At 51.9% G+C, this 24658-nt stretch overlaps 1 protein-coding gene across 5 annotated transcripts in view; it reads left to right on the top strand.

Moving 5' to 3' along the window:
• Nucleotides 1–24658, top strand: part of VAV2 (vav guanine nucleotide exchange factor 2) — a 97313-nt gene that overhangs the window by 15835 nt on the left and 56820 nt on the right. For all 5 annotated transcript variants that reach the window (XM_069747437.1, XM_069747439.1, XM_069747438.1 and 2 more), the window contains exons 2-5: nucleotides 2325–2441; nucleotides 17487–17545; nucleotides 19368–19436; nucleotides 23353–23449. In XM_069747437.1, the coding sequence (XP_069603538.1) occupies nucleotides 2325–2441; nucleotides 17487–17545; nucleotides 19368–19436; nucleotides 23353–23449 (342 nt within the window). The remainder of the gene's footprint in view (nucleotides 1–2324; nucleotides 2442–17486; nucleotides 17546–19367; nucleotides 19437–23352; nucleotides 23450–24658) is intronic.

Genomic DNA, 24658 nt, shown 5'->3' with positions numbered 1-24658 from the left:
GTGACCCGCCTCCTATCGTGTGCTTCATATTTCTGGGAATTTTCCTTTTCCGTGTATGTAAATCAGCCTGATATTGTGAGATGTGACCTCCACGGTGCCTCTGACATCACTCCTGCTCAGTGACCTTTGAACCTTTCGCTTGTTTCTCTGTAATGCATCTTTTTCAGGATCTCTGCTTCCTGTAGGTGAATGCAAACATTAGTTACATCTGAGTATGTCCACTTGTGACCGCTGAGGGCTTGCTGCAGTGTATCAGTGCAGGAGTCCAGACTAGGTACTACTGCAGCAGATCCTCAGCTGTTACACGGAGGGGCAGCGCTTTGTCCTGTACCACACTTTGTATCGGTGAATAATGAATGAGGCAGAGTGCTTCCAGGGATATTGACGAGGGGCGAAGGCCATTGCTCTGATGGGAGTGCAGCATGCTTACTGTGCCCATGTGTCACCATGTAGCCTGGCTTTAAATATTCTCTGCTTGCTGATAACCTGTGCTAACATGATGCCTCTCAGAGCGGAGGCTTTGTTGCCCTCTTCTCCAGCTCTCCAGACTGTACTGACACATTGTAGCGAGCCACCGCCTGCAATGTGAAGATTCCATTGTCCTCGGTCCTGATGGGATCAGTTTGGTGCCGAGTGTTTGAACCCTGGCATTTGTTGCCCTCGACACTGGTTCCGCTCCCTGCGTCTCCACTCCAATTAGATAATTTGAGGTTACCTGCTGGTCATCCACTGAATTATTCATGGAAGGCAGTTCTGAGGCTAACACATGTTCTGTGGGAACGTGCCCCTCCCTCGCTGGTCAGCTGGCCACGCACATTGCTTATATGTGCACCCCCCCTTCCCCCCAAATCTCCACCATCATTTGCATTTTCATCTTTAGACCTTGAGGAAATCTTCAATTCCTGTAAATTTAACCCCGTGCAGTCCAAGCTGCTCGTAAATGCTCACCAATAGATGGACACTCAGCTGGTTACAACTCTGGGGAGACAGCTACTCCCAGCAGTGCAGCACTGACTTCAGGTCTTATGGTGGATGGTAAAGCTATAGCTAGGAGGTGCCAGATTTAACAGCAATATGGCAGGTTTATAGCCTCTCCCACAGGCACTCAGCCACCTAATGTCCTGCAGCATGCTCCTCCACCTCTGGACCCCCACACATTACTCATGAGCTGCACCCCGTGATAATCACTGCCCCGACAGGTGTCAGGCTGGATCAGGCGCACTGTTACGTTGTGGGATTTCTGTTCCAGTGACACAGGAATGATGGTGGCAATGGTAACCGATGAAAGCCCATGCTGGATGTTGGTGTCTCCGTGCCGGGCTCTGCTGGCTGTTGTATTCTGTGCTGTACACAATGAGTGTTGGTCATCAGTTGCCTGTGTGCTGGCCATCGCAGCCTGTGTGCCGACCCTCTGCTGGCCTTCGCTGCCTGTGTGCCGGCCCTCTGCTGGCCATCGCTGCCTGTGTGCCGACCCTCTGCTGGCCTTCGCTGCCTGTGTGCCGGCCCTCTGCTGGCCGTCGCGGCCTGTGTGCCGACCCTCTGCTGGCCTTTGCTGCCTGTGTGCCGGCCCTCTGCTGGCCTTCGCTGCCTGTGTGCCGGCCCTCTGCTGGCCATCGCGGCCTGTGTGCCGACCCTCTGCTGGCCTTTGCTGCCTGTGTGCCGGCCCTCTGCTGGCCATCGCGGCCTGTGTGCCGACCCTCTGCTGGCCTTCGCGGCCTGTGTGCCGACCCTCTGCTGGCCTTTGCGGCCGGTGTGCCGGCCCTCTGCTGGCCGTCGCGGCCTGTGTGCCGGCCCTCTGCTGGCCTTCGCGGCCTGTGTGCCGGCCCTCTGCTGGCCTTCGCGGCCTGTGTGCCGACCCTCTGCTGGCCTTTGCGGCCGGTGTGCTGGCCCTCTGCTGGCCGTCGCGGCCTGCGTGCCGGCCCTCTGCTGGCCGTCGCGGCCTGTGTGCCGGCCCTCTGCTGGCCTTTGCGGCCGGTGTGCTGGCCCTCTGCTGGCCGTCGCGGCCTGCGTGCCGGCCCTCTGCTGGCCGTCGCGGCCTGCGTGCCGGCCCTCTGCTGGCCTTCGCGGCCTGTGTGCCGGCCCTCTGCTGGCCTGTGTGCCGGCCCTCTGCTGGCCTTCGCGGCCTGTGTGCCGGCCCTCTGCTGGCCGTCGCGGCCTGTGTGCCGGCCCTCTGCTGGCCGTCGCGGCCTGTGAGCCGGCCCTCTGCTGGCCTTCAGACTCAATGCTGTAGATAGAGTATTAGTTATGTTTCCTGATGTGGGGGAGGGGGCTATTGTCTCTGTTGGGTGTTGTAGTCCCCTAACCTCTGTCTTCTTCTCCCACAGTTCCTTTGTCTGAAGAACATCCGCACATTTCTGAAGGTTTGTCACGATAAGTTTGGATTACGGAACTGCGACCTCTTTGACCCCTTTGATCTCTTCGATGTCCGGGACTTTGGGAAGGTGAGTGACTGCTGCCGCCTGTCCGATCCTGTGCTCTGATGATTAGGGGGTTAATTGGAGAATGTCTGCGGTGCTTGAGCCTACTATGGGGACCTATGCCATGTATATACACCCCCTCACTGACATCCAGGTACACACACACACACATACACATACACCGATGTTAACCCTTTCATGTCTAATTTGTTTTTTTTTGTGTTCTTTTATCGAAGCTTTATCATCGCAATAGCAAGTTCTGCGACTTTCAGACACAATTTTTTCCCATCTCAGCCTGCTTTCAGTGACTGGAAGCATTAATCGTTTATATCTAGAGGCTAAAACTCTTTCCAGACCTCTCAGCTGCAATACAGAACCTGGGCAAAGTGCGACCCGCGGACTGAGACAGCCGTAGGGCTGAAGCACTGGACCACGGGCCGCACAGAGCCCTTCCCCGGGCGCCGACCATCCGCCACCGCTGTCCACATCCTCTGGATGCAGACCGCAGTGAATACATTGGTGGAGGAGAGGCCACCTGCCCTTTCTTCCACCAATCAGTATGTGAGAGTCAGTGCACCCGAGACGGGAGCAGAGGCAGAGTCGGGGGAACGGGAGCGAGGCGAGCATGAGGGGGCTCGCGCTGTATATAGGGGTCTGTATGGGGGATCATGGGGTATATAGGGGAGGCCGTGTGGGGGCTTGTGCGGTATATAAGGGGGCCGTGTGTGGTCTATAAGGAGGACCATGTGCGGTATATAGGAGGCCTGTGTATGGCTTCATGCGATATATAGGGGGGTCGTGTACGGCATGGTGTGGTATATGGGGGGCTGTGTGCAGGCTTGTGCGGCATATAATTCACCTCATAGTGTGGGAATCTTTCCTTTTTATCTGGTCTTTCATCCTCTGGTGATCTGGTTGTTGTGGGTGGTCTCGTGCAGTGGTCTTGGCCCCAATAGTGCAAAGGAAAACGTGAGCTAAGAACTGTGAGATTGAAGAGTATGATGGTTTGGAGCGGCAATTATCAGGAATATGCGCTGGAGGTTGAGGAAGGTTAGGTGTTAAACTTATAGATAAGTCCTGAAAATATCAAGCCCTACCCTCCTGAATCATCTTTTATATAGCCCTCCTTCTGCTTGCGTTTTATCAGTTGCAATGTCGCATTATAGCAAGAAATCCTGACATCACCAGAACCACTACTTTTAGAGACCACAGGATTTCATGCTGACTTTTCAGTCAGAGGTTCTGGTGATGTCATGATTTCCCTTGGTTGCTTCAGGCGGAGGCTCTGGTGACGGCAGGATTTCCCTTGGTTGCTTCAGGTGGAGGTTCTGGTGACGGCAGGATTTCCCTTGGTTGCTTCAGTCAGAGTTCTGGGGATGTCATGATTTCCCTTGGTTGCTTCAGGCGGAGGCTCTGGTGACGGCAGGATTTCCCTTGGTTGCTTCAGGTGGAGGTTCTGGTGACGGCAGGATTTCCCTTGGTTGCTTCAGACGGAGGTTCTGGGGATGTTATGATTTCCCTTGGTTGCTTCAGACGGAGGTTCTGGTGACGGCAGGATTTCCCATGGTTGCTTCAGGCAAAGGTTCTGGTGACGTCATGATTTCCCTTGGTTGCTTCAGGCAAACGTTCTGGTGACGTCATGATTTCCATTGGTAGCTACAGGTGGAGGTCCTGGTGACGGCAGGATTTCCCATGGACTTTTCAGGTGGAGGTTGTTGTGACATCAGAATGTCACAAAGTTGCTGCAGGCGATGATTTTGGTGACATCAGGATTTCTCGTGGTTGCTGCAGGTGGAGGTTCTGGTGATGTGAGGATTTCCCGCAGATGCTTCAGGCGCTGAGTCTGGTAACGTCAGTATTTCCTGCGGCAAGAGGTTCTAATGATGTCAGGATTTCCCGCAGTCGATGTAGCCGGAGGTTTTGATCTTTTGCCATCTAAAATTGACAGTGAATTTTAAGTAGAAAAAAAAAGATGTACTTTCTTAGGTTTTTGATCTAGACTGCAATGGGATGTGACATGTTTGTCGCCATATTGTCTCGCCTGTGGACCTCTGTGTGGCGGAAGGGGTGTCTATGATGACCTCTCCTGCTTTCGCTGATCCTCGTCAGGCCTTAGGAAGATTCCAGCAGGATCTTCATGACCTTTAATGTTAATTCTTTCACTCCATGAGGCTCATCCTGCCCCCAGGTGCTGCTGCCTTTGTGGTTGTATGATGGGGGAAGTCATCCAGATAAGTATTACATTATAGGGGGGTGCAGCGCTGTTCTGTCTTCGCCTGGATCACGTGTAGTTGTGACTAGCGGGGTCTCTGGGATATTCCATGACAATGTGCGAAGCCTCAATGTTGCATCAGGTGCATGTTGAAGATGGGCTTGCTTGCACATTGTGAGGTCGGGGGTCTCATGTCGCATACTGCTTTTTTGTTTATTAATTGCGCCGCCGTGCGGGTCTGTATTCGGTGGGCCCAGTAATGGGGTGAGTGTTGGACACTGTTATTTGGGGGGTGGGGAGGCAGTCATGGGGTGACTGTTGAGTTCTGTGTTATTCAGGGAGCTCAGTCATGGGATGGCAGTCATTCACGGTTATTCGGGGGGCCCAGTCGTGGTGTGACGGTTGGGCGCAGTGTTATTTAGGGGGTATTCAGTTTTTATCTTCTGATCCTGTCACCATGGCTGCTCATTATCTTCTCAATGCAGCCAGCATTTATCAGGCGCTGCCCCATTATCTCACTGATAATAACAGCTCTGTAATATTACATGTCTCGTTGTGCCGAGATGACAGGAAATGAGCACGGTCACATAACACCTGAGTGGTGGGGTTCTCGTCCTGTTCATAGTGACTGCTGACAATGGAGGATCCGCCTGCATCTGCCGCTTACCAGTGTGCCTGCTCTGTCCGTATAGTGCAGCATGCCTACACTAATGGCTGATAACAGGGAGCGCTAGATTGGTCAATGTTGTCAATAAGATGGTGGGATATCACTGTCTGCTGTATAATGATCAGACCGTTCCACTGTATGGCTCCAGGAGGAGTGTGGTAAATTGCAGATTGTTCCATGTGGTGGGGGTGGCAGCACTGCGTTGTCTCAATAACCAATTCTCATCTTAGCCATTTGCAAACAGTTTAATGAGTAAAGTCTTTGTTGGCTACATGGAGTGAAGTCAGTAATCCCATCCGCACCGCAGCGACACAGACCCCGTTGCCTCACTGTCTCCACTAATGATACTTGCTCTTGACCTGTACTAAAGTGGATCTCACTGCAGATTTCACAGCTCTTTATACAGAGATCTCTGTGATCCTTTATTATAGCAAAGAAGAAAAAAAAAAAGCCAGCTCACCAAGTAGCCACCGCAGGAGCACGGAACCCAACGCTGATCCACGCGGTCATCTCATGAAGAAAAGAAAAAATCGTTCCAGCTCCAAATAGTAAAATCCAAATTCCAACTTTATTAAGCCAATATAAAAACATAAAGATCCGTGTAGGATCGAAACGTGTCGCTCGTGTCCTGATATGCACATGTCGAGCATATGTCCACCGATCCTTTATTATAAACCAGTAGCATTATAGGATGTGAATGGAGATCTGAAGAGAAGTTGAATGCCCCCTTCACCACCCCCTCCTTGTTCTTTTGTGGACCCGGGGATGAGTCTTCCCATCCCGGTCATTTGCCCCGAACACTGCGCTCTTTCATTATCACTGAGGGAATGGAAGTATCTGCTCAATAGAGGCCTTGCCCCAGGCTTCTCCCATAATGCCCTGGAAAAAGGGTCACTGTACAAAGAGAGGTGACTGATAGATGTTGACAAAGGGTTAATCGCAAATGTGCCCATAACTTCCATATTATCTGCACCCCCATTAGGTGTGAGAGGCTGAAGACATGGCCATGGGGGTGGCGGGTGCCAGGGATGTTCAAGGGTCCTCGGGATACGTTTTCTCACGGTGCTTCAGCTCTGGGTCTTCATGGCTGCAGCGAGCATGCCAGCTGTCCGATGCTGATTGAAAGTCTCTGGTAATGTGGTGAGTGCGTCCCCTGCAGTCCCAGACGTTCGCGCAGTTCTCTCACTCCACAGTTGATATCTCCCTCCCGGCTGCAAGACTCCCAGATCATAATCGAAAGAGACAGATGTGACGATTGTCTCCACAGCTGATGAGACAGACAGAAATAGGTGGCACTCCGGTGATAGCCAGAATACCACGTGGAAGCAGCAACCGGACTGTGTCCTCAGATGGCAAAATATTTGATATATTGATGGGGAAAACCAAACATCGCTTCTGGGCATCCTCCAACTCTGGACTGCAGCTGGGGGTGTTCTCTAAGACCAAACAAGCCCTGTGTGGCATCTTCCAACTCTGGACTGCAGCTGGGGGTGTTCTCCAAGACCAAACAAGCCCTGTGTGGCATCTTCCAACTCTGGACTGCAGCTGGGGGTGTTCTCCAAGACCAAACAAGCCCTGTGTGGCATCTTCCAACTCTGGACCACTGCCACTGGGCATCCTCATCCACTACGGGATGTCTTCCAAGCCTAGCCTCCGCGTGGTGTCCTCCGTGTCTAGACCTCTGCCGCGGGCAGTCCTCAAATTCAAGACAGCCACCACAAAGCTTCCTCCAATTCTAGCCTCTGCCTCGGGGCGTCCTCCATGTCCACACCACTGGCGTAATCACTGATAAATGATGGGAATCCGTTCTAACATGTGATACAGTGTATGGAGAAGCCGTGACCACACGTGGGACCCCCGATACAATGCAGTGAGGCCTCTGTCTGTAGCTCTCACTTTGCTTTATGGTCAGTGATTGTCAAGATTGGTAATTCGCTTTTCATCTTGAAGACACACTCTAACGAGCCACCCTTATCTGTGTGTGAACCCACACTTAATATAGCTCGACCTGTTCTCTCAGATGGCGGTGGCTAGGGGCCGTGTCGCTGGTGGTCTCCATACTCCCACACTTGTCGCCTCAAATGGGAATAAAGGGGCTCAGCTGCTGCTACTGTATGTCCGAGGGAGGGGGAAATTGGGTGGGGGGCGCTTCACACAATGAGCCTCAAGGGCAATGGTCTGTGGAGGCATTGACATGAGCGAGCTGCTGATGACACAGCATATGTCCCAGATCTGCCGCATTCTGTTTTATAGGGGGCATTGACCTCCCCCTCATGTATGGTGGATGCAGGTTATTAACTCCATCACTGCCTGGTTAAAGTCCACCTCCCCTTCCACAAGATGATGAGTATAAACTCCACCATATCTCCTGAATGACAGCCCCCATCAACTATGGCTCCCTGAGATTATCAAACAGGACACATTTTCATTTCATTTGTGCTCCCTAGTAGTGCACACAAAGAGCAAGTGACCGAATGTCACCTCACCTTGGAGATATGCTGCGTCAGCCCCCACACACCTATCTGCGATATCTCCCAGGCGAGAAGGGGTCCATGGGCCCTGTGACCTTGGCACAGTAGTCTGGGATCCCTGGCCCTGTGACTTCGGCGCGATAGACTGGGATCACGGGCCCTGTGACCTCGGTGCAATAGACTGGGATCCCAGGCCCTGTGACCTCGGCACGATAGACTGGGATCCCGGGCCCTGTGACCTCGGCGCGATAGACTGGGATCCCGGGCCCTGTGACCTCGGCGCGATAGACTGGGATCCCGGGCCCTGTGACCTCGGCGCGATAGACTGGGATCCCGGGCCCTGTGACCTCGGCGCAATAGACTGGGATCCTGGGCCCTGTGACCTCGGCGCGATAGACTGGGATCCCGGGTCCTGTGACCTCGGCGCGATAGACTGGGATCCCGGGCCCTGTGACCTCGGCGCGATAGACTGGGACCCGCTGCCCCGTGACCTCTGCACAGTAGACTGGGATCACAGGCTACATTGGTCGCTCACAGTGGGGACAGGGGGTTTCAGGCTCCCACACACTTATCTATTAATTCTCAGAGGCATGAAGGGGTTAACATCCCAATTTGCAACTTCTCTGTAGCCCAGGTGATGATAGGACCCATGGCAAGGATCAGTGCAGCTTGTTTCCAAGGAAACATCTTGAATTCTGTCTCTAAGTGTTTGGGTGTGACAAATCTGAGTGGGTGCTGCTCCCTCCAGTGCTTGCTTTAACATGGCTGAGGGCAAGCAGGGTGGCATGGAGGGGCGGGCGGTCAGTGCAAAGTAAGGCAATATTCTGCTGCCTTCCTGCAGGTGCCAATTTCCAGCCCTCATCACATAAATCTGCATAATCTGTACGGATAGATGGCAACTTGTCCTGATGTGCTGCTTCCTTCGCGACCCCTGTTGGTGCACCACCTGGTGCGTGTCCTCCTTCCTGGTGCGCGCCCTCCTCCTTCCTGGTGCGCGCCCTCCTCCTTCCTGGTGCGCGCCCTCCTCCTTCCTGGTGCGCGCCCTCCTCCTTCCTGGTGCGCGCCCTCCTCCTTCCTGGTGCGCGCCCTCCTCCTTCCTGGTGCGCGCCCTCCTCCTTCCTGGTGCGCGCCCTCCTCCTTCCTGGTGCGCGCCCTCCTCCTTCCTGGTGCGCGCCCTCCTCCTTCCTGGTGCGCGCCCTCCTCCTTCCTGGTGCGCGCCCTCCTCCTTCCTGGTGCGCGCCCTCCTCCTTTCTGGTGCGCGCCCTCCTGCTTTCTGGTGCGCGCCCTCCTGCTTTCTGGTGCGCGCCCTCCTGCTTTCTGGTGCGCGCCCTCCTGCTTTCTGGTGCGCGCCCTCCTGCTTCCTGGTGCGCGCCCTCCTGCTTCCTGGTGCGCGCCCTCCTGCTTCTTGGTGGGCTGCCTTTTGTCTGCACCTCGACATGTTGCCGCGCTGAACATCATGATGTCATATGCAGCATCCATGTTGTCTGATATGCGGAGCCGGCATCTGGAGTCCTGTAGATGATGGACGCTCCCGGCTATGAGCTCACAGTCCCGGAGGACGCTGACGCAGTGTCATTATCCAGATTGCTGTCTGGCAGTGCAGCTCATTTTCCTGTCTCTGCAGAGAGATATCCCCGGAGTTGCGGCGTCAGGTGACTTTAACACTGTCCGCACCCACCTGACAACCTTTATTTCTTTGTGTCGTCGAGCACCGTGAAGCGAAAAAGCCCAAAATTCTAAAGTCATTGTATTAATGGTGGTGATGTCTCTGAAATGATGAATGTGCCGTTCAGTAACTACATCTGAGTGCTCCCCACGTCTTCCTCCGTCGGCTCATCCTGAGACATCATCTGGTCGGTGGGAGATCAGTTTTGTCACTTTCACATATCATTAGACGCAATCATTAGCTCCTGACTGAGCTCCCAAGCGTAGCAAGTGAATGATACAGAACCTGATGAAGGCGAGCGGAGCGCTGTACTCCTGCAGGGGCCACGTACTGTGGTGGCTAAATGTCACCATCCTCGCTCAGAGCGCCGTATAGGTCACAGGAGAGAATTGATCTGTCCACATGATAGCCCACAGCTGACTCGTAAGCACTGATCCCGCTTACTGGGGTGACCTTTTCTTGGGTCATGTGACAGGGGGTACTTACTTTTTTACACCACCGGTTTACCCAGTAATGGTGGCTGTTAACCCTTTCAGAGGCTGCACCTTACGTCCTGGTTCTTGTTCCTTTTCTGCGGGTGGTTTAACCCCTCAGGTGCTGTATCTCCTCGCTGTTCTCTGTACGTGTGTGGGGTGCTGTGCCGTGTCTCACCCCGGGGTGTTAGCCCGTAGACGAGAGTTATTTCTGGATTTCCCCTTCCTGTCCTCGCTCGGGGATCAGCGTTATTCTTGGCAGCCGGCATCCTCTCTCCTGTGCATCCTCTATATCCCCTTTGTTACTGTCCTGAGCACTTCATGTGCTTCATCACAACGGACAGATGAGCGACGAACGCCAGCAGATCCGGATGGAAACGCTCAGTGTTTCCATTGTATATCAGGGGGTGTTTAGCCGGCGCCTCCTGGTGCATGAGTAAGGTGCCAGCGAGTGAGATGTTAGGGCACAGCTGCCTCTTTTGTGTGATGTCATCACTTTCTGGGGTCCTTATTCCCCCACATCCTCCTCCGAGCTCTGTACTGGTGTTTTGTATCTCTGCTCAGATTAATACAATGTATTCTTCACCATCCTGCACTGCTGCCATCCTCACCTACCTGCTCTGAGCGTTTAGATATAACCTCCCATGACTCCTCACACAGGTGAGGGCAGAGACTGAGGTCTTGGGGTCCCGTTCTGCAGCCGCCATTGTTTTTAACTGTTCTTGTAGCTGTCACCAGTCACAATCAGACGAGGGGATACGCATTGCTCTGTCATTTTCTAATGCGCTGCTCTTGGTTATTCTGCATGGTGTTCACTCCATCCCCCGCATCGTCATCTCCCCTGTAATTACACTGCTGAGGTGAATAGAACAGTTTTAATTTCCTGAAAATTTCCGTAATTTTCCCATCGCCTTAAAGAGAATAGAGGAAATGATCGCCGCTGATCGTTCACTTCGTTACCGCCCCTTCAGTAATGATGCGAAGTCTGTAGAGAAGTGAACCGTAGTGATCGTGGCGTGCCCCATGGTACTGTATTAGAGCTTTGCCCTTCCAACAGTATGTGACTGTGGTTGAACTACAAGTCCCAGTGTTTCTTCATGTTTTCTGTAATGTGATATGATGCCGCTATGAATGGGTCTGGTGACATAACTGATGGGAGTGTATGAAGAAAGTAGGCAATATGAACAAAGTGGCAGTGTAAAGTACAGTGGTCGGGGGCTTTTCAGACATACACAATCCAGCTTTGCTGCAGTCGGAATGGAGCAGAGCCACAGTATAAAGCACGGAGGAGGGCCATCACTGATGTAAAAACGTCACCAGATTTGGATGTAATCTAATGAGAGAAAAGAATGGATCCACCTCTCTCGCCTTTTGGAGGTTTCCAGCTGTGACTTGTCCACATGAGCTCCCATGTGTAGCCTGATCAGACCAGAACCTTTCATCTTATACTGATTGCAAACTTGTCATTATTCTGCATCTGATGCAGCGTTCTGGACACACAGGCTCGGTCACCTCCTTCTAATGAGCCGAGTGCTGAAGGACATGCTCGGTCACCTCCTTCTAATGAGCCGAGTGCTGGAGGACATACTCGGTCACCTCCTTCTAATGAGCCGAGTGCTGGAGGACATACTCGGTCACCTCCTTCTAATGAGCCGAGTGCTGGAGGACATGCTCGGTCACCTCCTTCTAATGAGCCGAGTGCTGGAGGACATACTCGGTCACCTCCTTCTAATGAGCCGAGTGCTGGAGGACATACTCGGTCACCTCCTTCTAATGAGCCGAGTGCTGGAGGACATACTCGGTCACCTCCTTCTAATGAGCCGAGTGCTGGAGGACATACTCGGTCACCTCCTTCTAATGAGCCGAGTGCTGGAGGACATACTCGGTCACCTCCTTCTAATGAGCCGAGTGCTGGAGGACATACTCGGTCACCTCCTTCTAATGAGCCGAGTGGACAGGCTCGGTCACCTCATTCTAATGAGCCGAGTGCTGAAGGACATGCTCGGTCACCTCATTCTAATGAGCCGAGTGCTGAAGGACATGCTCGGTCACCTCCTTCTAATGAGCCGAGTGCTGGAGGACATGCTCGGTCACCTCCTTCTAATGAGCCGAGTGCTGGAGGACATGCTCGGTCACCTCCTTCTTTTTATGAAGAGGTAAGCTATAGGCTGGACCATGGTGAGTCATTGGACGTGGTATATCTCGATTTTTCCAAAGCGTTTGATACCGTGCCGCACAAGAGGTTGGTACACAAAATGAGAATGCTTGGTCTGGGGGAAAATGTGTGTAAATGGGTTAGTAACTGGCTTAGTGATAGAAAGCAGAGGGTGGTTATAAATGGTATAGTCTCTAACTGGGTCGCTGTGACCAGTGGGGTACCGCAGGGGTCAGTATTGGGACCTGTTCTCTTCAACATATTCATTAATGATCTGGTAGAAGGTTTACACAGTAAAATATCGATATTTGCAGATGATACAAAACTATGTAAAGCAGTTAATACAAGAGAAGATAGTATTCTGCTACAGATGGATCTGGATAAGTTGGAAACTTGGGCTGAAAGGTGGCAGATGAGGTTTAACAATGATAAATGTAAGGTTATACACATGGGAAGAGGGAATCAATATCACCATTACACACTGAACGGGAAACCACTGGGTAAATCTGACAGGGAGAAGGACTTGGGGATCCTAGTTAATGATAAACTTACCTGGAGCAGCCAGTGCCAGGCAGCAGCTGCCAAGGCAAACAGGATCATGGGGTGCATTAAAAGAGGTCTGGATACACATGATGAGAGCATTATACTGCCTCTGTACAAATCCCTAGTTAGACCGCACATGGAGTACTGTGTCCAGTTTTGGGCACCGGTGCTCAGGAAGGATATAATGGAACTAGAGAGAGTACAAAGGAGGGCAACAAAATTAATAAAGGGGATGGGAGAACTACAATACCCAGATAGATTAGCGAAATTAGGATTATTTAGTCTAGAAAAAAGACGACTGAGGGGCGATCTAATAACCATGTATAAGTATATAAGGGGACAATACAAATATCTCGCTGAGGATCTGTTTATACCAAGGAAGGTGACGGGCACAAGAGGGCATTCTTTGCGTCTGGAGGAGAGAAGGTTTTTCCACCAACATAGAAGAGGATTCTTTACTGTTAGGGCAGTGAGAATCTGGAATTGCTTGCCTGAGGAGGTGGTGATGGCGAACTCAGTCGAGGGGTTCAAGAGAGGCCTGGATGTCTTCCTGGAGCAGAACAATATTGTATCATACAATTATTAGGTTCTGTAGAAGGACGTAGATCTGGGTATTTATTATAATGGAATATAGGCTGAACTGGATGGACAAATGTCTTTTTTCGGCCTTACTAACTATGTTACTATGTTACTATGTAATGAGCCGAGTGCTGGAGGACATGCTCGGTCACCTCCTTCTAATGAGCCGAGTGCTGGAGGACATACTCGGTCACCTCCTTCTAATGAGACGAGTGCTGGAGGACATACTCGGTCACCTTCTTCTAATGAGCCGAGTGCTGGAGGACATGCTCGGTCACCTCCTTCTAATGAGACGAGTGCTGGAGGACATGCTCGGTCACCTCCTTCTAATGAGCCGAGTGCTGGAGGACATACTCGGTCACCTCCTTCTAATGAGCCGAGTGCTGGATGACCTGCTCGGTCACCTCCTTCTAATGAGCCGAGTGCTGGAGGACATGCTCGGTCACCTCCTTCTAATGAGCCGAGTGCTGGAGGACATGCTCGGTCACCTCCTTCTAATGAGACGAGTGCTGGAGGACATACTCGGTCACCTCCTTCTAATGAGCCGAGTGCTGGAGGACATGCTCGGTCACCTCCTTCTAATGAGCCGAGTGCTGGAGGACATGCTCGGTCACCTCCTTCTAATGAGCCGAGTGCTGGAGGACATGCTCGGTCACCTCCTTCTAATGAGCCGAGTGCTGGAGGACATACTCGGTCACCTCCTTCTAATGAGCCGAGTGCTGGAGGACATACTCGGTCACCTCCTTCTAATGAGACGAGTGCTGGAGGACATACTCGGTCACCCCCTAATGAGCCAAGTGCTGGAGGACATACTCGGTCACCTCCTTCTAATGAGCCGAGTGCTGGAGGACATACTCAGTCACCTCCTTCTAATGAGCCGAGTGCACACTTAATCTCCCCACAACCAGGTCTGTGGTTCTTATCACTGCTTTTCAGGGTAGGAACAGAGCCTCTGTGGAAAATAGGGTTTTATCATCAGCTGCCAGAGGGGGAAGGAGAGATGTTTGAGGATAATATTTACAGTTTGATACATTAAGTATGGACAACATGGATATTTTTGTGTTACGGAATTTCCCATTTGGCTGTTGTGTGTTACAGTGGTGCAGCTTCTTGGGTCCTGACCTCTGTCTTCTGTGCAGTAGACTGGGGTCCAGTATGTGTCTGTCGCTCTCGCCAATTCCAGGAAAGCCGGATGCTGGTCAGTATAGCCGCCATTACTCACACAGTGGTTGTGTCTTGTTTGGAGCATCAGTTGCACAGCAATATATTCAGATGCCAGGTTCTTGTTACTTGCTCTTCTCAAATGTCCTGGATGACGGCGCCGCCATCTTGGTTTCAGACGGTAATTGTCGATTCCATCGGACTTGTGCTGTAAGTGAAGATCTGGTGATTCTTCTCACTCGACTGCTGATTTCTCTTAGGTAAGCAAATTCTTAATGATCGGCGGTGGGCGTTGCTGATCTCAGCGGCCGCACATGGAGCCAGTATGGATGTAGGAATGAATATTTCATGGATATCCGGAAGCATGGGCCGCACGAAGGAGGAGACGACGCTGATGATACAAGACACTGCTTAACTTTTAGGGAAAATTCTCATAGTTTATTTATAACGACCGCGCAGAAGATTCCTGCACGAAACTTGCGGAACTCTGTATGTACATGTGTAGCGCCCCATGTGCAGGGCGAGCTGTCTGCTCAGTAACTTTATAACTGTAATACATGGCATTGCTGGGAGCCTTGTGGCTGAGCGCTGCTTCCATCTGTTCCAAGTCTGTGGTGGCGTTTACAGTCACTAGATCCACCATCCTGGATGTGTGGTCCCTAGAATGACTGGTGTGCCAGCCCCCGCTCACGGTTCTGCTCCCTACAGCCAATGGCTCTTACCTCCCCCTGGCACCCAGCGACTGCTCTGTGCTTTTTCTGAACCCCGCTGATGGATTTCTTCTTTTCCCCTTGGCCACCCGCTGCCTGCTCTGCGCTTACCCCCTGACACCGCTAATGGTTCTGTGCATCCGCCTCAGCTCTTGCCGAAGACTCTGTGCTTCCCCATGGCCCCTGCCAACAACACTGTGCTTCCCCCCACGGCCCTCCCCGAAAAGCTCTGGGCTCCAGCCCACGCCACCTCTCACTATGGGGGTTCTTCCCCTCTTCCCATCTCAATCCATGGAGTTATTGTGTTATTGACCCCCCCCTCCACCAGGAATCAATATTCATATCATTCCTCGCTGGCAGCTGCCAAATCCGTCTCCTCTCTGCCCAACCCGTGCAGCCGCCTCACACTTCACTCTATCACTGTCTTTGGTTTTTTTTCATTTATTGAATTTCAGATCCTGACTACACTCTGATATTCACTACAGGAGCTCGTCTCAGGGCGGGTGTCTGCCTCCAAGCTTGCTGACGGTTTCCATGACCGGCTCCTTTGATGACCGATGACATCAGACGTCGTACGTCATTATCCGACTATTAAAACTCCCCCCCAACACACACACACACAGCGTCCCATTCCAAAAAAAGCATATGAGAAAAGATAAGGGGTTGGATCGTGTGTTCTTCCCTCCTGTGTCCTCATGTATAATGCATGTCTGCTCCTGCATTGTGGTCAGCTGCCACGTCCCTCCTCTGTGACTTCCCGCTGCGTTGCTGCCTTTTATGTTGTCTCCTTATTGTGCTGAGATCTTTATAGGGGAGGGGATCATGATGGCAGCGGACGTCCTGACACATGAGGACGATTGTGTGTATAGTGCTAACGCCGTAAACAATGTCTCCGTGACGATCCACCATGATATATAGGAGCTTATTATTACTGCTGCCTTGTTGGAAGATGAGGGGCCAGTTACCAAAATGAGCCTAATCACACAGACCCTTCAGCTACTGGTCAGAAGAATGAACCTCCAGATCTGTATTCACTCTTCTGCTGGTTGGAAACTGTCTGTAGGCATGTGGACAGTCACCCACATAATGAGCTCTGTAATATTGGGGGCAGTTGCGCTACAGTTCACCAAAGCAAGTTGTAAGAAGACAGCGGATTTCAGCTCTGAGGGTATTGGAACTGAAAATGAATGTGACATTTTTATCTCAGTGGAAGGAGCCTACACCAGCGGGAAGGGTTCGGCTTATGAGGCCCCAAGACCAGCAGAAACGATTCCTACTGTATTTAGACCAAACATGGCTGCCATGTCATGTCGTGCTGCAGAGCATCGTCTCCCCCTCTGCCGTGATGCAGAGCAGCGCCTCCCTCTCCATCGTGCTGCAAAGCGTCGCCTCCTACATCGTTAATGCTGCAGAGCATCGCCTCTTCTGTCGTGCTGCATGGCTGCGCCACCTCTCCCTCCGTCGGGCTGCAGGGCTGCGCCGCCTCTCCCTCCGTCGGGCTGCGCCGCCTCTCCCTCCGTCGGGCTGCAGGGCTGCGCCGCCTCTCCCTCCGTCGGGCTGCAGGGCTGCGCCGCCTCTCCCTCCGTCGGGCTGCAGGGCTGCGCCGCCTCTCCCTCCGTCGGGCTGCAGGGCTGCGCCGCCTCTCCCTCCGTCGGGCTGCAGGGCTGCGCCGCCTCTCCCTCATTCGGGATGCAGGGCTGCGCCGCCTCACCCTCCGTCGGGCTGCAGGGCTGCGCCGCCTCTCCCTCCGTCGGGCTGCAGGGCTGCGCCGCCTCTCCCTCCGTCGGGCTGCGCCGCCTCTCCCTCCGTCGGGCTGCGCCGCCTCTCCCTCCGTCGGGCTGCGCCGCCTCTCCCTCCGTCGGGCTGCAGAGCGTTTCTCGGTCAGCTTGTCCTTCCCATAGTGTTGGCACAGATGAAGGGGGCTGTCTCCTGCCTGCCACACATCAGTCTCATAGATTGTAAGCTTGTGAGCAGCAGAACCCTCATTCCTCCTGGTATCTGATTTATGTGTTTTTCTGTAATGTCTCTATTATTGGTATAAGTCCCCTCTAAAATGTAGAGTGCTGCGGAATATGTTTACGCTATGGAAATAGAAATAAAAGTTAAATTTATGACTGATGGAAGCAGTGAGGGGTCCGTGCAGGCTCAGCCTCTGGAATCTGGGTGACAACCTGCATGGCTTCTCCCCTGAGACACGTCTGCCATGTTTCCCTACAATTCATATCATACAAATGTGGGAAAGCTGGAGGAATGTTTCCACTCACTGACCGCACACTGAACTTGCAGAACTGCTGAGGCTTTACTTGCATAGGACTGCAGCCGCCCTGAGTGGGTGACTGGTGGCCCTGGGGTCAGAGGCTTCAGCAGCACAGATGGATACATGGGGGAGGGATTTGCAGACGCACTCATCATGTCTGGGTTTTTTTTTGCAGGTCATCTCTGCGCTGTCCAAGATCTCATATCACGTCATTGCCCAGAACAAAGGGATACGGTAATTATAACTATATAATGTCTCCGCAGCCAATCAGCAAAGCCTCACGGGTCCCCCAATAGTGGAGGCTGGTGGTCCTTGTGATGTCACTGACATCTTGTGTCCTATGTGAAAGCCATCGTCAGAGAGGGGCGGGGCTCTCTTAGAACTATTGGGATCACCATGACGACGGTGTCCTGCGCAGCCGCGGATCTGGTGATATCTGATTTTCTCGTGTATTGCTCTTATTTTCACGCTCTGCTCGCACTCAGCCGCCGTGGTTTTACACAGGATCGTCTCATTTTCTTTTACTCCGCCTGTCACCCTGCATCGTGCTCCTGGTAACACCTGCGATTAAGTGACCTTCATACCGGGGCGGCAGCAGACGGACACCCCCATATTGTACATGCCTCAGCCCAGCCAGTCATCCATTTAAAAACTCACATGGCCTAGGATTCATCATAATGCAAATAGCAGGATCCAGTCAACGCAGGGGAGATCCACAACGTCACCCAACTTTCCACAGACTCTGAATGGCATCTGAAGCTGCATTATATAAAGTTACATCCCCCCCGTCCTTCTCGCTGTTCTTCCTGTCAGTGTTCACTGCTTGTTTTGGCATTGTATTCACCATCCAGATGCAGGGATATGACAGAAACTGCCTGTGAACCAGGATGATCGGTGCGGGCCGTTGTTAGGTTGTTTGGTGACGTTGTTGGTGTCCGACGACTTCTGGAGCAGCCACACCTCGAAGGAGATGATGGCGGCTGAGTAACACAGCGAGAAAAGGTGTGAACCCCGGGAGCACCCGCTGCATCATGTCACTGCGCCCCTTATACACGGTCACCTGCTCTCAGCATGGGGTCTGTGCGTTCTACCCGCTGTCACTGGCACCGTTATTGCTCCGCCCCTTTGTCCCGCGGTGTCTGTGGCCTCTGCTTGCTTAATCTGTTCTGATGCAGCAGTTGTTTGCAGTCATAAGTGACCTCTCCATATGTGATGAGCAAGCGGGCCGCTCCATTTGCAATATGTGGGGGTCTCCAGATAGCATGCCCCTCCCCCCACACACCACTACTAGCGATTCTACCTAATAGATCAATTCACCTGTTTACAAGATCTCTGCTTGCAGTCACAGAATGGACTGTATGCCCTTGTCTGCACCTAAAGGGCTCATTCACACGGCAGTGGTATCTCATCAGTCTTTTTCATCAGCGCTTAGTCCGATTTTCTCTGCTAGGAAACTGTTTTCTCCAGCTTACGTATAAACCTGTAGCACACGGAGGGCATCTGAGCGCTGTCCACTTCTCACTGACCCCTAGACTTATGTCTGACACGCTGATTAATATTGTCAAGTCTCTTATGTGCCACCATTCAGCCCAAGGAAAAAAATCAGACGTGCCAACTACCATAGATTATCATAGGTACCAGTGCTGTGAATACCTGACGTGTGAGCGAGCGCTGAGAATCTGTTTGTGCGCTCCGATTGGCTGCATTGTGTTAGGCTGCTGCTTTTCCCCCATACTTTACACAGCCGCTGATGGTTGCTGGGCTCAGATTACTGAGCATTTTAACAAATAAAGGCTCTGCACTGACTGCGGTCCCACCCCGAGGTGATTGATCCCCCCCCAGAGCCATCCGCAGAGCGCAGTGACATCACCCGACGGAGACGAGCGGCCGCAGTGTCGCTTAATTCTGACCATCCCACACCGTCCCAGGGAGTCGTGATCATCTGTCACCAGGCTGATAACTGGGAACAGTAGCTGGCGATTGCTGAGCAGTTTTAACCCCCTCCTGTCTGAACAGACCTGCATCATAGATAATTTGTCATTTCTACTCCTTTCAGATCGTTCCCCTCTGAAGACACGACTGAGAACGATGACGACGTGTACCGCAGTCTGGAGGAGCTTGCCGAGTGAGTATTATAACGACAAAAGCAACAACGGGGAGCAGCGTCAACCTGCTGAGAACACCCCCCCCCCCCCCCCCCCCCGGGGTTATTACCCAGGGCCCCGATGTAGAATAAACCATTGTGTTGCACCCCTTTCCCTTATCCATCTACTCAGCACGGTCCGCCAGAGGATGGTGCGATCCGGGCTGTGGCCGCTTTGTCCTCCTATGTCATGTGATCAGCTTCCCATCATTATGAGCGGAGCCTGAACAGACCCACCACTAATTATATCACGGTGTTACTTCCAAGTACACCGTCACCTCCAGATCTTTACGTGAGGAGAGACGGCGTCCACGCTCCAGTGAAAAAGGAAACCTTTATTCTGCCATAAACAATGTTTCCTCTTATCGAGAAGATCTTTGTCAAGCACTTCATATAGACCTTGTTGTCAAAACATTACCTTTTATATGGCAGAATTAATTGTTTGACTTTTTCTTCCGGGACTTGGACTCACTACATAATGGATTATCTTCAAGTGAGTTCCTTGACGCTTTCCACTTTGTGTCTGTTGATACAGTGCTGCTGGGTGCTTTCTTCATTCCTGTGACCTCCAAAGCTTTAGTCTATATTTTGTTACATCAGGTCTTACCCTCCAGTCACCTCCAGAGCTGCAGTCACTATTCTGCTGTTCTATTGTCTTATCCCCCAGTCACCTCCGGAGCTGCAGTCCCTATTCTGCTGTTATATTGTCTTATCCCCCAGTCACCTCCAGAGCTGCAGTCCCTATTCTGCTGTTATATTGGGTCTTATCCTCCAGTCACCTTCAGAGCTGCAGTCACTATTCTGCTGTTATATTGTCTTATCCCCCAGTCACCTCCAGAGCTGCAGTCCCTATTCTGCTGTTATATTGTCTTATCCCCCAGTCACCTCCAGAGCTGCAGTCCCTATTCTGCTGTTATATTGGATCTTATCCCCCAGTCACCTCCAGAGCTGCTGTCACTATTCTGCTGTTATATTGGATCTTATCCCCCAGTCACCTCCAGAGCTGCTGTCACTATTCTGCTGTTATATTGGATCTTATCCCCCAGTCACCTCCAGAGCTGCAGTCACTATTCTGCTGTTATATTGTCTTATCCTCCAGTCAACTCCAGAGCTGCAGTCCCTATTCTGCTGTTATATTGTCTTATCCTCCAGTCAACTCCAGAGCTGCAGTCCCTATTCTGCTGTTATATTGTCTTATCCCCCAGTCACCTCCAGAGCTGCAGTCCCTATTCTGCTGTTATATTGTCTTATCCCCCAGTCACCTCCAGAGCTGCTGTCACTATTCTGCTGTCATATTGGGTCTTATCCTCCAGTCACCTCCAGAGCTGCAGTCACTATTCTGCTGTTATATTGTGTCTTATGCTCCAGTCACCTCCAGAGCTGCAGTCACTATTCTGCTGTTATATTGTCTTATGCTCCAGTCACCTCCAGAGCTGCTGTCACTATTCTGCTGTTATATTGTCTTATCCTCCAGTCACCTCCAGAGCTGCAGTCACTATTCTGCTGTTATATTGTCTTATCCTGCAGTCACCTCCAGAGCTGCAATCCCTATTCTGCTGTTATATTGTCTTATCCTCCAGTCACCTCCAGAGCTGCAGTCACTATTCAGCTTTTATATTGTCTTATTCCATGTCACCTCTAGAGCTGCAGTCACTATTCAGCTTTTATATTGTCTTATCCCCCAGTCATCTCCAGAGCTGCAGTCACTATTCAGCTGTTGCGTTGTGTCTTACACTGCAGTCACCTCCAGAGCTGCAGTCACTATTCAGCTTTTATATTGTCTTATCCCCTGTCACCTCCAGAGCTGCAGTCACTATTCTGCTGTTATATTGTGTCTGATTCTCCAGTCACCTCCAGAGCTGCAGTCACTATTCAGCTTTTATATTGTCTTATCCCCCAGTCACCTCCAGAGCTGCAGTCACTATTCTGCTGTTACGTTGTGTCCTACACTGCAGTCACCTCCAGAGCTGCAGTCACTATTCAGCTGGTACGTTGTGTCTTACACTGCAGTCACCTCCAGAGCTGCAGTCACTATTCTGCTGTTATATTGTGTCTGATTCTCCAGTCACCTCCAGAGCTGCAGTCACTATTCAGCTGTTACGTTGTGTCTTACACTGCAGTCACCTCCAGAGCTGCAGTTGCTGTTCTGCAGATTTTGCTCTGGTTTCCCCTCCTGCGCCACTTCTTCCAGCTTGCACAGATTTATTCTGCATGTGGTTTCCGAACATGTTTTCCCCTCCGGACAGCGAGGTTCGTGGTTCCTGATTGCCACCTGAGGCAAAATGGAGCAGCCGGCTGAGCTGTGCTGACAACCTGCGCCGAGACAGAAGCGCACGCTCCACCGGCCGCCTAGAGGGAGAAATCGCCATCAATTAACCTTGTCACGCCCGCAGCACTGCAGATCCTCTCCGTACAACGGCCACAGTGACGGATCACTTTGATTATGGGGAGTGACAAAGACAATTTGTATTATCTGGATATTCCGGAGGTGATGAGTGAACAAAACCATCTCAAAATAAATGTGAATGTCATCATTGGGTTAAATGTGTGAGACAAAATTTTCCTGATTTTGTTCTCGGAAGCTCTCCATAAATAAAGGTGCAAAATTCAGAAACCCGTGCTGTCCAGAGCAGAGAATGAGGCCAGGAGCAATGTGGACACTGTAGATTATTCCTGGGGAGGCTACAGGGGCGCAGTATGGTAAAGCAGGTGTGCACCATGCTGACCGCCCCCTGCGCCATAGTCCGCTGTTTACAAGGACCTCTCTGGGGGATGTCAGCCCCTCGCTGCATCACTTCTGCCCCTTTTACTGGTCCATCACCAGTGTTCCCGGCGCTTGTCATGTGACTGCAGCCGCGGCGTCTCGTGGGATATTGCGTCATTAGTCACACAGATGGCGACCGGTGGAGAAGCGGAGTCAACAGATGGAGCAGACAACGGTGAAGAGTGGTCACCTGATATATCAGACAGCCGCAGACGATGGAGCCGCCATATTGGCATCTATGACGGATGCGGCCCTGGATCATTCCTACCATCTGCCAGTCTCTAGACCTCATCCTGCTCACAGCAGAGTGTTTGTTACAGTGTATCAGTGCATCCAACTTAACATGTAATTTGTTACTTTGTCAGTGGAGGCTGGATACTGTAACAAACCCTCCGCTGTGAGCAGTCAGGATGGTGTTCAGTGTCTCGATGTCAGCAAGAATTAGCAGCAAGCAGACATCTTGACAACAGTGAGGCCGTGTCACGTGTATTTCAGGTTGCATTCATACTCCCGGTGTTGGGGAAAACATTAACACAGGTTTCTCCGTAGGGAGTGGCGGATCCGGATTGACCTTCCCATGTGCGAGGTTACCGGCGGTTGTTAGGGTTTAGAATAAATGTAAGGATTGTCCTGGCGTGACGTTTTCTGTAACACATCTGTAACCTACTGCTGTGGGCCCTAACCAAAAGAGGTCTGCGCCCCTGGCAGATTGTACAGGATGGGGACTGGGCAACAGAGATTTCCGTGAATTATAGTTATGTAGGATGAATAAAGCCTCCTGTCTACAGCCCCGGCCCTTACCATATCAACAGTCTCTGTCACTGGTTATCACCCACAATGCAGATCTAACTGCCTCTTGTGGCCATCATCCCACTGTCTGACTGCTCTAACTGGAAAGAACCCTTTCTTATATAACTGTCAGAACGATTAAATTTTTAGTGTGAAACATTTGGAAAATGTGGGGGTTGGAAAGCTCCCGTGGGACGGGGCTGATGGGGATTATACATTGTGAGACAGTTGCCATGTGATGAGGAATTATCTGTAGGTGACTGGCGGAGGAGTTGATAATGGGGGTTGTTGCAGGTGAAGTTCCCATGTGTCCAGTTGTGCTGATGCTTTTTTTTTCCACTGCAGTGAACATGACTTGGGGGAGAACGACACATACGATGTTCCTTGCGAGGAGGACGACATTTACGAAGACATCATCAAAGTGGAAAATCAGCAGCCGATGGTGAGAAACCGCGACACCAGCATCGCTGTGCTGTGCTGCCACCTCCCTTTGCTACCTCATCTTTGCTTGAGGCCATTACTCACCTGTAGAAGTGAATGGCGTTTGTGCCCTTCGTGCTTCCACGGCTATTCATGTCCACAGAGCAGAAAGTTGGCGCTGACCATTGTGGCACAATGCTCCTTGGCCCCCCGCCTCACTCCCCACTGACCCCCCCCACCTCGCGCCCCACTGGTCACCCGCTGTTCTGCCCCTCTCTTATCCTTGTCTTGCGCTCTCCCCCCTTCCCGGCCGTCCTTGTCTTGCGCCCACAAGCCACCCCACTCCAGTCGTCCTTGTCTTGCGAGCCCCCCAAACCCCCCTTCCCCCGGTCGTCCTTGTCTTGCAAGCCCCCAACCCAGTCGTCCTTGTCTTGCGAGCCCCCCACCCGATCGTTCTTGTCTTATGAGCCCCCCCTTTTCCTTGTCTTGCGCCCCCCCTTTTCCTTGTTTTGCGCTTCCCCTTTCCTTGTTGTGCTCCCCCCCCCCCCCTTTTCCTTGTCTTGTGCCCCCCTCGTCTACTTGTGATCCCTTGGCATCCGTCTTGCCCCCTCCACCTCTCGCCTCTGTCTTGTACTCTTTTGGCATCTGTCTTGCTCCACCCCGCTCTGTCCCCCATCTTGCGCTATTCTGGCCCCGTTTGGCGCTGAGAGGAGTAGAGGTGGTGAATGTAGAATGGTCTTAGCTGTGTAATTACATAGCACTGGAGAACTACAACCCCCAGCGTGTCTATTATATTGTTCTCACGGTTTTCTCCTCTCCCTTCCCCCTCACATGCGGCAGATTCGTTACATGCAGGTAAGGGCGGCTCTATGTGTGGGTAGAATGGTAGCGTATTCCCTGTTTTCATGCGGTCAGGAGAGGTCATCCATTCTGGGAGGTGGTGATGAGGATTATTAATGATCCAACCATCCGCGCCAATTATCATCCATCCTCTCCATATACAGAACGTCCAACCGTCACTCGTCATTTCACTGTGGAATTTCTGGGCAGATTCCAGACTTTGAGTTTTGCTTTATCACCATTTTCAGGAACTCTGCTTTTTGCCCGTGAATGGAAACATTAAATGACATCTCATGGCAGAAACTCGTCCTCACCTAGATCTGCTCAAAGCTGAAAGTTTGTTACAGTGTATCCAGTCTAGAGGTACCCATCCTGGAGCCCACACTCATAG

Source organism: Ranitomeya imitator, chromosome 2 (assembly GCF_032444005.1).
Source record: "Ranitomeya imitator isolate aRanImi1 chromosome 2, aRanImi1.pri, whole genome shotgun sequence".
In the NCBI taxonomy this organism is placed as follows: Eukaryota; Metazoa; Chordata; class Amphibia; order Anura; family Dendrobatidae; genus Ranitomeya; species Ranitomeya imitator.
The sequence above is the reverse complement of the archived record's forward strand: the minus strand, read 5'-3'. Positions and strand labels throughout refer to the sequence as shown.